The 13,348-nt window shown below is 43.7% G+C and overlaps 1 protein-coding gene across 4 annotated transcripts in view; it reads left to right on the forward strand.

The window, feature by feature from the left end:
* DGKI (diacylglycerol kinase iota) overlaps positions 1-11,417 on the forward strand; it is a 230,121-nt gene extending 218,704 nt beyond the window's left edge. For all 4 annotated transcript variants that reach the window (XM_076340326.1, XM_076340343.1, XM_076340353.1 and 1 more), the window contains one exon: positions 213-11,417. In XM_076340326.1, coding sequence (XP_076196441.1) covers positions 213-329 — 117 coding nt within the window. In that variant the 3' untranslated portion in view covers positions 330-11,417. The remainder of the gene's footprint in view (positions 1-212) is intronic.
* The last annotated feature ends 1,931 nt before the right edge of the window (positions 11,418-13,348 follow it).

The raw sequence follows: 13,348 nt of genomic DNA on the forward strand, positions 1-13,348 counted from the left end.
ACTGCATGATTTGTCCTAAACCACACAAGGACTTTGAAAATCTTCAGAATATCGTGACTCTAATCATAGAAAAACACCAACTTGTACAACAAATAAGTAAATTCTCCAAATTTGCTTCTATCCTTCTTGTAGTAATTTCTCTGGGTCGTGCTTTCATCTGTTCTTCTAAATATGTTAGCACAAGACTTTCTCTTCATGTTTCTTTATTATAGGGTAAGACCCCTCGTGACAGGGCTCAGCAAGCTGGTGACCCAGATCTGGCCTCCTACCTGGAGAGTCGACAAAACTACCAAATGGTTTCCCATGAGGATCTGGAGACAGCAGTCTGATGTCTGAAAACGTCGAAGAGGATCCTTGGAAATCGCAAGGCTGCACCTGAGGCACTTGGGCATCATGTGAGGAAGAAGCTGATGGAACCAATGTGTCTCTCACTCTCGTGGAAAATACCTGAGGACATGCCACCAGTTTCTAAGGGCTACTGAGTCTTGCCACGGAACGGTTAGGTTCCATAAGTTAGCCCATGATGGATGAGGCGGGACACTCAAAGGTCTGTGGAATCCATGGGCCACAGAAATTTACCTTTATTGCTTCCAGCAAGTAGCATGAACTTCTCCCATGTTCATCTGTACAATTTATTTAAAAAAAAAAAAAAAAAGGAAAGAGAAAAGAGGGTGTGGGGGAACCAAACTAACTGGGACATTAAAACACCCAGCCAGGACCTCCTCCATCCCTACAGTTTTCTGCATTCCTTTTATTCTCCCATTCCCTTCACTTCTCATCAGTTAAATAGTACCTGTTATCTCTGTGTTAAGTTTTCACAAATGGTCAGGCAGTAGCAAAAAATTTGAGGAGCTCTGGATGCCCTTAGGAAAAACCCAACGTTTTTACCAGCTGCATTACCTCCCTTGCCGTCCTCTCGGAAGCTGCGTCCTCAGTGCTCAATCACCAGGGAGTTTTCTCACTTTTGGAGAGGACTCTGCCTATTGCCTTGTTTCCCAGGGCGCAGGACATGGTTAGATTTACAGCAGTAACAAAACCTAACCTCCTCATTGTTGCTGGGTATATGGTTACAGTATCCTCATGAGACAGCCATTTGTGTGGAAAGGAGTTATATGGGATACACCACGTTGTATGGCAGAGCAGAAAGTTACCAGTAAGGTTTCTCACACCACCATTGCATGTATAATGACCAACCTGATTCTGCTCAGGTTTCGGGCCTGCCTAAAAGCTGATAGCTATTTTTTACTTTTGAAAAGATGGGTTTTACACTGGGGAGAGATCTGTGCAAGATGGAGGGGTTTCTGATGGACTGACTTATGGACCCAGTCGTCTTTGCATTACAGCCAGAGGTAGGAAGGAGACCTAGAACACCAGCGGTCAGCCTAGGCCTGCTGCCGTCAACAAACAAATGAGCACCGCCCCGGTCACACTGGGGATAGGAAAACCTTCTTTGGCTGAACCTGTAAACTATCCGATTCCCCAAGGGAACAAAGTTTCAGAGAAGCTATCCCACTGGAGAAGGACAAGCGGCAGCTCTTTGCCTTGTTACCCACTATAGGCTCGGAAACGTAAAGTTGCTTAGCTGCTGTAAAGGCCAGCTGTGTCTTCTGTACTCGTCTGTTCTCTGTCTTACCTCAAAGATTATAACCACAAAAGAAGAGAAAGCAAAAACACATACACACAGGCATACACAAAATGTTCACCTTCAGGTTTTCAATCACTACAGACAACTCAGCTGCCAGAAATAGCAGAGCTTCCACTTCCACTTTGTCTGACCCATGAAGACGCTCAGAGACCACTTTTGGCATAATTCTTGCAATAGATTTTTGAATTTTGCTTTGTTGTTTGTTTTGAAAGATCCACCGGTGTGTGTTTTCACGCGCCTTGCTAGGTGTAGGTCTCTGGTAGATGGTGATCATCGGGATTACGTGCAGTTTGGAAACCATGAAAATAACTCAGGTCATTATTCAGATAAGTTTTTCTTCCTTCATAAAAGTTGTGGAAATGAAATGAATGCGATTCATTTTTTTTTTTTTTTTTTTAAACAAGAGTGATTGTTGTGGCAGAGAGGGAGGAGCTGAAAAATATATTTTTTATTTTCTTCTGTTTTCAAAAGTTCATTTGATATGAGCAAAATATTTCTTTAGTATTTCTTCCTCTGGAAGGAAACTATATATTTGTAATCTATAGATCAATGGCGACATGAAATGTATTTTGTCTTATTTTCTGTCTTTACCTTTCTTGTTTAAAAAATAAAATATGAAAGCCAAATTCCTTCCCTTGATAATCATCCAGGGGCTTGTGGCGAGGGTCAGTATGTGTATATATTAGAACAGAATTTGGCAACTGTTAAAATAAAAAAAATCAGAGTATAATTTTGGTGTATGTGAAATTTCCACAAGGAAGATCCTTGCGCTGTGGTTTCATGGTAGGCCTTGTATCATTTCCCAGCTGTGAGGAAAGACATTGCTGTAAATTTCTATATATTTGATGAAAAATAAGAATTATATTAGTATCACTTTTATCTTTTTGCTTTGTTTTACTGAAGTGAGAAATGGAGGAAGCTTCAGTGACAGCAGGGGCTGGGTTCTGTCCTGTGCTGAGGCCAGACCGGTGCCTGAGCAGAAGACAGTCAGTCAGCCCGTTGCAGCTCCCTGGTCCTTTAGTCCCATGAAGCAGGTGGAGCAGTAAAGGCTTGCTCTAATCACAGGTAGCTTCCAGAGGCCGTATGTGAATTATGATAAGGGAGCTGGGTCTGGTCCCTCTCTGTCCCCAGCGGTCCTCCCCTCGGTGAAACATTCCTCGTGCCCGGGGGGTGGCTGCAGCAGGGGCTGGCTCTGGAGCAGCTTGGCAGGATGGGCAGATTTCCTGAGCTCCTTTGTGCCATTCAGACTGCTCAAAGGAGCTTAGAGCACACGAGAGAGTCTGGCTTGCCTTTTTGACCAGCAGCTGGAGTACGATGCTATGATCAGGGTGAGCCTGTTGTGCCTCTGGAAAGCTGCCCGTGCTATGTGCTCAGTAGGAGGCAGTTACTGTAGGATGAAAATAAACCCCAGCACTGGAGATAGGACAGGAGCTGGCTGTACGTAGTGCCTTTAATATTCAAGGTGTCCCAAAGCACTGCACACATGATGCATTAGATATTGACGATGTATTGTATTTGTAGATAACAGAGCATGTGTATTGTTTTCTGCAATGGCTCACACACAGCCACGAATATCAGAAGTTGGTTCACTGAGGGAAGGAATTTGGGGCCAGGATGCTGCAGGATTCTTTCTTACCCCTTTTCAAGTGCCATGGGATTCTCGATTTTGGACAGCCACCAGAAGCAGGCAGACTCTGCAGCAGTTAAAGGTGACACGTACGTATTGAAACTCTTGAGCACTTGGGCTCTAGCTTAGTACAGTATCATTTTGTTTGCACTGTGCAGGGCCCAAATTCTAGTGTGCAGCTGGGAACTTTAAATTACATGTAAAACATTTTGATTTACTAAAAGCGTCTGTTCTGTGGCTGTGTCTATTAAGTGTGTATACTACTATATATATGTATATTTATAAATATCAGTATGCATATATATAGACTCACACACACATATGGGCGCACACTTTTAGAACTGTGCCATTTGAATGACAAAGTACCTAGGGATGCTCAGCTACTGGGGTTGCTGGACTGACGAAATGTCATTTTCCATTTTAATTTGTTATTAAAGGGGACCCTTTTCAGTAGAACTGAGGAGCTCCTGAATTGTTCCATTGTACTGGATTTACTGTCTCATTTTGGAGTTAAATGGAGGGAAAGAAAATATTTATAATGTTGATAAAATAAACTTACTTTTGTTTTTAATAGCATCAGTTACTCTTATTATTTCATGTTTCAATGCTAGAGATATCTTTATGTATGACGATGTCATACATTTCTCACTAATTATAGCATCGCTCAATATTGTGAGGTGTGAGGCTGCGACTCATGTAAGACAGGAGTTCAAGGCAAATTTTGCCCGTTACAAAATGGCCCTCAGACTCCAGTGGCTCTTTCACTATTTCACGTGATGGCTTGTCTGTGTTTTAGCGCTTTCAGATGTCTGTAGATGTTTTTACTGACACCTGTCACCCTTGCTTTTCCCCAGAAGCAGTAGAATTGTTCAGTCTCAGCTTGTGGTGCCGTAGCCTGGATTCGGACTACATGAGATGTCCCCTGCTACATGAGGACTGTCATATAGAAGCGCCAAAGACATAAATGAAATAGAACAAAATTGATGTTTTGTTGCCATTGATCTTCCCAATTATATTTGTAGAGCTGGTGGTGTTGTGGATGAATAGATGGGGCAGATAGTTTTTCTGGTGGTGTGGCCATGGGAGGTTGGTTTGAGTAGTATTTAATGGCCTCTTTTGCTCATTTTTGTCTTTGTCTTTGCCGTGACAGTGACATGCATGGTCATGAAAGTCACTAACACACAACCTCACCTAGAAGGTGGCTATTTTCCTTTCAGCCATCCCAGATGCCTCCTGTGGGGTGTGCTTATGTGCTGACCCTTCCAGTATATCAAAAGCTTGTTGAGATGATCTGACTCTGGGCAAAAGCTATGAAATGGGCAAGGTACATTGGTAGCTTTAAGCTTGCTGCGGGCTTAATGGTACTCAAGAAATGTATGGACAAGCTGGGAATTTGGATGCCTTGAAAACAGTCCAAGGACAATTCTGTCCTTGCACTCCATGTACTCCAAGAAGGAAGCAGTTCCTCTTGCTGATCCATTTGAGGTCTATCACTTTCTTTCCCTCCCTTTTTGCTGCTTTTGCACCAGACTAACATCCATGGAGAAGTATTTTATAAGAATGGTGTTTAAGCTTGTTGAAAGTAATATTTCTATCATCTCCATTATAGCTATTCTTTTCCATTCATCAGACATTATTTCCCCTCTATTTTCCTCACTGAATCTGAGCCAAAGTGACATTGAGTTATTAGCTTCCTAATTAATCTAAAACATCAAATGTGAGTATCTTAGGTCATTTCAGCAGTCCTGGTAACAGCTTATTATATACCTGTGCCTTTCTGGATACCTGTGAAGCTATAGGACACAGTATTACAGGGTTCACTGTGGTAATCTTTTCATTTGGCTTTCTTAACAACAATGTAGGCAACTATTTTTCTTAGTAAAGGATAGCTACAGCTTTAAAATCCCGTGAGCCGCCTGCCAAAATCTGTTGATTGCAACGGCAACTCAGTAGTGTGCTAAAAGTGACTTGCTAGCATATTGATGAAGACCAGAATTTTATGTGGAGTATGTGTTTTGAGCTTCAGTGCTTTAACTCCCTTTGGAAGTGCAGGATGCAGATAATGGCTGCACTGTGGAAACGCCTCAAGAGGAGCTATAGCCCAGCCCTGCACCCAGCTCTTGGGGTGAACAGAATATATAGAGGGGTCAGGATGTCTCAGCCTTTGCTGAGGAGTTACCGGTGCAGACAGGCTGCAGCAGCTCGGCACTTGGCTTGGGCTGCCCAGAAGTAGGCCAAGTACTTGGGCAGTTCCTCACTTCCATTTCAAAGCTGGCTTATAAGGGATGGACTACCCAGCAGTCAAAGCGGTGACCGTGGCTAAGTGTACTCCAAGTTGTGCCATGGCACCACGCTTCTCCGGACTGCCTACCTGAGATCCTCTTGTAGGTACCAGAGCTCAGGGGCCTCCCTTTCCTTCCCCAGCATGTTTCCAGCGCCGGTGCCCACAGAGAGTGGCATTCTCTCATCCCCTGTACATGTGCACTGGAGCAATGGCCCCTGCCTTGGCCAAGGGATTTCCTGGTCACATATGGTGCCGTTCCTGCAAAAGGGAAAAATTCCCTCCCTCAGGCCTTGATCACACCAGTAAATTCATTACATTTGACTTCAGTGATTAGGCAGGCTTGGAGCTGAATAACCTTACTGTATTCCGCCATCAGAGTGCATCTTGTCTCCTGCCTTATTTATAAGGTGCCACATTCCAGTCTCAGCTGCAGTTTCTTGTTTCTCAGACTGCTTTAAAAAAAAAAAAAAAAAAAAAAAGAAAATACAATCTATCCTATGCAGTACACATGTATCTAGTTACCCAGAAAGTGGGGAAGACAGGCAGCTCGTTTTAAAAACTCTTCATTCTGATGTAGCACGTGATGACTTCGAAAGTCTAAGCAGGAGAATGCCTTGCAACAAAAGCAATTGTTTCAACATAAACGCATCTATAATTCCGGAAATAATTTTATGCTTAGCCCCTTAAAAGCAGTCAACTTATGCTCCTGGATCCCCTACATGGAGGAGATTTTGTGAATCTAAGAAGGCAGTGATTCTTTTGACACACACATACAAGAAGGTGAATATCCGAGAAAGCAAAAGACATACTTTCTTCAGAAATTTGTCTGTATTATTTTGCCCTTATCCACCAGAAACAGAACCCTGATTTGGGAATGCTATTTCAGAGTTCACTAATACGTTAACAGCTCCAGCATTCATATATAAAGTACGTAGAAGCTGTAGCATTTTGACATGCAAGAAATAAGCACTACTTCTTTTAGCAATATAGTACTACATATGTAATTGCTTCATCTAGAGCCAGCCTCCTTTTGCTGGCAAAGTGTAACACCTGGCTCTTCAATTAGTCCCTGTCTAGGAGGCTGCTTGATGTGTAACTTACCAGTCAGTGAAGTGTGCATGGTGGCAATCCAGTGCTCCGTTACAAGTGCTGCAGCAATTATCTGACTACTAATGCATGAACTACAGTAGCAATTAATTTCTTAGTGTTACACTTTATTTTAATGAGAAAAATGGCCTTCTGGTTCCAACCAACTTGATGACCTTCAATAATCACTTTTTCCTCAGTCTGTGGCCCAGCAGAGGGAGAAGGCAGTCCCTGTTCCTACACGTATTCAGGAATCCAGGTCCTGTCTAGGAATTGCAGGAACCAGTTAGGTTTGTAGGTATGGAGAAGTAGCTCAAGAAGGTCTTGAGCTTGATGCAGCAGACATGAGTGATTTCTACTTGGCTAATTAGGCTCTAACTGATAGTCCCACTTTTCTAGGGCTTTTTTTTCCTGTATGACATTGACACAAAAAATGAACGAAGGCAAAATTAGAAAAGCAAAGCTAAGCTGGCCCCTGGGAATGGGGACCCTACAGAATAGTTTCCATAAGCATTGCTATTTTCTGGTCAGGGAGTTGCAATGCTAGCTACTGAATATCACTGTAATGAGTATTTATGTACCACAATTAGATGTATCCACTTTTGATAAAGTGAGATGGGTGCATTTCTTCTCCACGCTCACTGCTCCCAATATTTGTCATCTATCTGCAGGGGGCATCCTGTTCCTGCCCCTGCAGGGATCACTGCCCAGGCTGGTGGGGCACACCCTTCTATTTGCAAATCTTGAGGCTTCGCGAAGTGAGACGTGAGCCCTAAGTCATGCAATGACACCTCTCCCTGCTCCTTAGCCATACCGGAGGTTTTCCTTCCAAATGGATGGGAACAACGCCATGTCAAAAGCAGTGATTGCTATAGGCCACAAAGCGAATAGCTGTCTTCCCTCTCCTGTCCCGTGCTTCAGCCCTTTTCCCAGGACCAGTTTTTTTTTTCTTGATCTGAATGGGAAAACTGTCGTTGATGTGCTTGTTTTAATAGGAGATGAGCGCAGTTGTGAGTTGTTTTCTCCTGTGGTCTGGCCGCTTTTGTAATAGTGTCCTTATCTCCATGGCATGCGGGAGCAGTACATTCGTGTCAAAGCTACGAAAAAAGTGAGCTTGCTGGCAGCTAATGGCAGGAAGAAAATGGAACATAATTTTACTTAAATTTGATTTAAAATAATCTTGAATGCTCTTTGCTTTTCCCTCCTTTTTTTTGCTCTGTCCTTTTCAGACCTACCTTACTGAAGTCTTTATTCTTCGATGACCTCTTTTTTTCACCTAGCTCATGCTACCTTAATTTTTGACTGGAAAGGTCAAAATCCTGTTCATGTGCTTGCCTCTGGGACACTTCTGCTTGACTAGAGTCACAGACAGTTGGATCTCCTCTGACCATGCCCAGCCATGGGTAGGGAATGTTGAAATTTTGCTGTACTAGGGGTGAGTTGGACGTGCAGCACTAAAGGCACCTCTGAGGGTAGCTGTAATGTCTCAAGATTAAGCAGATGGGAAGCATGATGGACTTGGGTATTTAACACCTGAGGGGTTGATTTCAACCTTTTCAGACTTAGTTTTAATATCAATAGGGAATTTTTTTTTTTTATTATTTTTGGTCTACTCTCATGTTCCTTCCCTTTGCGACTTTCCTGTTAAATAATCTTTGCCTGGGCAAATGTGATTGTGTTGCTCCGTAACATGCTTGCGAGAAGTGGCAGCTGCTTCCAACGTGTTGAGAGAGTGTGCTGGTCTCTCATGCAAAATGGCTGGCCCTGCCACTGTATGGTTTTCTGCTCAACGTGTATCTCAGAAAAATCATAGGGAGATGGCAGAGGCTTATCAGGTTTTTTGTTCCATTTACACACCACTGCAGAGCGATTCTCCTCCATCTGCCTCCTTTGATCATGCAGCAGCTTTGGGAGAAAAGAAAATAAGTGGCTGAGCCTTCAAAGCACTCAACAGCTCTTGGGAGCTTTGTCTCTCTCTAGCTTACTGCTGCACCTCACAGATTTGGGGAAAGGGAAGGGGAGGGGGGGTGCCTTCTGTGCAGAAAGATCCAACTATCACCTTACTGGCAAAAGTAACATCTTTTTGGAAGCTACCTATTCCAGACACCCCACCATGTGCCAGGCGGAGGGTAAAATACATACGGATATCAGTAAGCCTGTAGGAGCTGCCTTCCTTTCTTAAGGGCTCTTCCAAGCTCTTTTTATCAAATGTGTTTCTCTTTCTGGTGCCAGGGCAGCTCCAGCGGTGGCGGAGATTCCTGCCCATTTCCTCTCACAGCAGCCAGCGTGGGACTGCCCTTTGTAACGGGTGCTGTCTAGCTGCCCTCACACTATGGGTTGCATATGCTCCATGTCCTGAAACTCTATTGGACAATGAAAGAATCAAGGGTTAAAATCCCTTTCCAAATGGACCTGGGAGCTGCCAGCCTTGGCCGCTGGCCCGTCAGGGTGCAGTGCATTGGGGAGGGGAACATGGAATATGACTACCAGCGTTTCTCTGTAGAAATCTTCGCAAGGTGAAACGTGCTTTCACAGTGGGAAATGAAGGTTATTTTTCTTCTGCCCGTATTATTTTGTGCTGCAAACCCTGTTCCAGTCATTTTGGATGCAGCCGGCTTTTTGGAAGCAGGAGGCTTTTGAAGGATTTTGGAAAGTCTAGCCAATGATATAGCTGAGGACTCGTGTTCTGCACCTCCCACACAAACCTTCTGGCAGTCCATGGAGGTTTCAGTGTCCTCTGTGAGTCAGTGAGCAGAACATTTTGCTACAAACTACAGGCCTTCTTCTGTGCCACTGTTACTGCTACTCTGCGTCTGCACAGCTTTTAGAACAGCTATGGCTTTGCAGCCTTTCACTGGGAAAAAACAGGATGCATTGTGGGGAAACATGATTCTCCTTTGGACACAAATGCTCATCAAGTTGCAAGTGTGTGCTGATGGAAATGCAATGTACATAAGGACTGAACCTGGTTTATGAGACTGTCACAGCTAGCTCAGTAGGGATTTATTCTGAGCAAGAACTGACCTGTTGTTTTATTGCGAAACATAAAGGTTATGCAAAAAAATGATCACTATGTTTAATGATATGCTTCTGTCTTATGATAGTTTACAAGTCTAACTGTGTGTCACGTGGTTGTGTCACAGAATAGGGAAAGCACGTGCTGTGTGTTATAATTCACCAGCACGTCTCTTTGGAGGTGCTGTGGTCAAAGGGATAAAGCAGAAGGTAGCAAATCAAGACATTGAGGTTTTATTCCTGCCACTGTCATTGAGTCAGTTTCGGTAAGTCATTTAACCTTCCTGTGCCTCAGTTTCCTAATCTGTAAAATGGGGATAATATCACCTCCCCCTACACACACAGGTAAGAGCCTTGCTTTGTGTTGCAAGGCCAAAACCTGCTGTATATTAACCATTTATGACTTTTTTGTTGTGCCTTGTAATGTTGCTTTCATATAGTATCCTGGTTCTTTTGGAACCGTTTTTTGAAGGATGGTGGAATTAGCCCTGTCCCATGCTTTTTAGTTTAGCTGGCTTAAATTGAGATAGTAAAGAGTGCTGGAGGATGACAAGTTTCTAATGAGCTAGTTTGCACTTGTATTAAAAATTTTAACTCAGGTGACATTTCCAGTCAATGAAAGCATTCAGGTGGTTGCCCTCCTTCCAGAGGATTTTTTTTGCTGAATTGTAGAGCAGTTGTATTCCATCACATTGAGTTCATTGTGCACAGAGTATTTCATTTGGGAGAGCCCATCTCAGAAATACCTCTTTCTATCACCTCTATCCTATCATTGAGGTATCACAGTATCTTGTCCAACAGCCCAGAAGTCACCACTTGAGTTTGTTGATGGGGTTTCTGGGGAATGAAGCCAAACATCTGAGGGAGCAGACTCTCTGGCCTTCACACTAGCATCTCCTCTGGCCACTTGGCAAACGAGAGATGAATATTGGTAAAAAATGAGGACAACAGTTAGTGAAGAGTTAGGGAACTGGAGGTGTCTCCTGCAAAAAGAAACAAGGCTAAGAAGGAGTCATCGTCACGTGGGATGGTGATGAACGGGCTCATGATGGAAAGGCTGAGTTTCCATCAGGCTACGTAGTGGATATTCACTTGCTGCCCACTGGAGATGATGAAGGAAGGATAAAGGACAGATCCTGATCTCCTCTGCACTGAATTCACTCCAGGTGAACCAAGGTGTGACGGAGGTCAGAATCTGGACCGCTCCATAATGTGTTTAGTCCCCTTAGTAGAGCAGTAAAGTCAAATAACAAATGCGCATATTCAGCCAACATTTCATGGGCATCCAGAGTTCCAGTGTTTGTACATATCCTATTATCTGAACCCACATCTGTTCCAGGAGTTGTAATAACATCACAAAGGGCTCTTTTATGCTGCCTGACCCCATGCATAATGCCCCGGAGCTGTGCATCATGAGGCTGCCAGCTGGCAAAAGGAACCCAAGGCATGCAGCAGCACCCATGAAATGAAGCTATATGTTTAACAGGGAATCAGGGTCCAGGTAATCAGCAGTAAAGGGGGATACAGGAAGGGGAAGGGATTTTTTGTAACAAAGTGAGAAAGTATTTTCTTCCCTGATTTTCTTGCATTTCCTATTTATACAAAGTATCTTGATCACTGTGTTGCTAAATAAGGAGATTTTAAACTGGGGGAAGGAGGAAATCTGTATACAGTGAAAGAGCTGGTTACTGTTCCTTTTGGACACTTTTTCTGTATTGTGACTTGTGTGGAAATGTACAGAATAAAAGTGAAGAAGCGCATGCCTTGGCTGGGCTGAGTTTCCTTGTGTTATTTGCCAGTGGAGCTGGGTTGCTGCTTCTGGCAGGGTGATAAGACTGGTGTGACTCAAAAGCTGTGAAGAGTTAGGAGGAGTGGAGGAAAGGGATGCAAGGGTCAAAATTCTGTGTGTGTGTGTCTTGGGGCCGGGAGTGGATGGGAAGGGAGTGTTAGGCCTTTGGATAAGCCAACTTCAAGCTCATGGTAACAAAAAAAGGTTAACAATACCCTTAATATTTCCAGGGAAATCTTCTCAGCCCCTCAAGTAAGCTCAGATTGTCAGCACAGCATTCAGTGTGTGCAGGAGAGATCCAGCAGAGGTTAGCAGGACTGTAACGTAGGCATATAGGTCACCTCAGGGTCTTAGCTATGCGTCTCAGGAGCGTTTCTCCAGCCGCTCTCTGATTCACCCCCCAATTTAGCTTAAGTTTTCAGTTTAACACTGTTTTAGACTAACCCATGAGCATATAATGGCTCTGTTTGTTTCTGCCCAGCTGTGCGTGATTGAAGAAATTTCTGTCATGGCCATTGCTTGCTTTCTTGTCTTCAGCAGCTGCCCTCCCTGCCCCACTCAGGAGCTTCCGCGCTGTTTCTGACACCAAGTTTTCATGGCCTCTTCCCGTACAAGTCGATATTTCCTAATAGTTCCCTTGCCTCTGCTCTCCCATCCTGAAATCATATTTCTGAATCATTTTGTGATGTTTTCTTTGCCCTGTCTCTCTGGGACAGTGCCTGCCACAAAAACACCTCCCTCGCACATGGTTCTGGCTCCCCCCTCCACCCCAAGCCCTTTGATGCTCACCGCTGCTGCCAGCAGCCAGCTGTGTGCTTGTCTCTTTTAAAGGATGTCTTAAGCCCCCTTTTCCTGCTGTCTCAGACAGCCTAGGAGTATTATTATTAATAATAATAGTGCTAAAAAGACTAACTGTTTTGCCTGTGCAGGACTGGCCGGAGCTGGATGAGGATGTAGTCCAGTTGTGAGTCACACTGGGCCTTTCTGCACAGCGAGAAAGCGCTACCAAGCACAGCTTTGGCGTTCATAAGCCCTGTGGTACAAAGCATTAACTTCCCTGGGGTCCTTCGCAGTAACAAGCTGCACCAAATGGCTGCCAGCTGCTCTCTGGGAATGCCCATGGAGAAGAGATGCTTTCTGATGTACTCAGAGCTGCCCTCATAGCAACATCTGGAGGTGTTCCACCACCTGCAGGCAGAGCTGCTCGGTGGTGCGTTTAAAAAAAAATGAGAGTACAGCTTTACATCCTACCGGTTTTGCACCACAAATTCTTGAATGTGTGTGGCCTTGCACATGTATGTAGTTCTGAAGAGAGTCCAACTGTTGCTTCGCTCATCCATTGTAATTTGCCCTTGTTCCTCAGCATTTCAGCTGTTAGCTGCTTCAGGGCTGATTTCTAGCCAACTTACCCTACAAAAATCTTTCATGAAGCTGGTGAAATTCATATATGTATCTATATATACACATACATTATATAAATATCTTTATCATAGGCTAATGTACTTTCTTAAGTGGGGAATTCCCTTTTTCATGCAACCTTTCTTTACATATGAAATGTAATAACTTTTAACTGTTTCTTTAAAAAGCTAAGCCTTTCATAGTAGGAATGTAACTACAATGAAAAAAATCCATTCTTGAGAGAAAAAAAAAAAGAACCCTGACAGGAATAATTTGCTTAAAAAAAAAAAAAACAAACCCCACACCCAAAACCCCTGCAGTTTCACTGCAGCCAAGTGACTTCAGTATTTCCCTGCAGTTAATATGTGACTCTCTCTCACAAGGGATCTTTTAAACTAGGTAGTGATGCTTGTAAGAGATTTTGCCAAGGTTGTTAAGTTTAAAAATAGGTAAATATTGGAAGTGGTCCCATAATTTCAAGGTGTTGGGTCTCATATTTTCACG

This window comes from Aptenodytes patagonicus, chromosome 1 (genome assembly GCF_965638725.1).
Source record: "Aptenodytes patagonicus chromosome 1, bAptPat1.pri.cur, whole genome shotgun sequence".
Taxonomy (NCBI): Eukaryota; Metazoa; Chordata; class Aves; order Sphenisciformes; family Spheniscidae; genus Aptenodytes; species Aptenodytes patagonicus.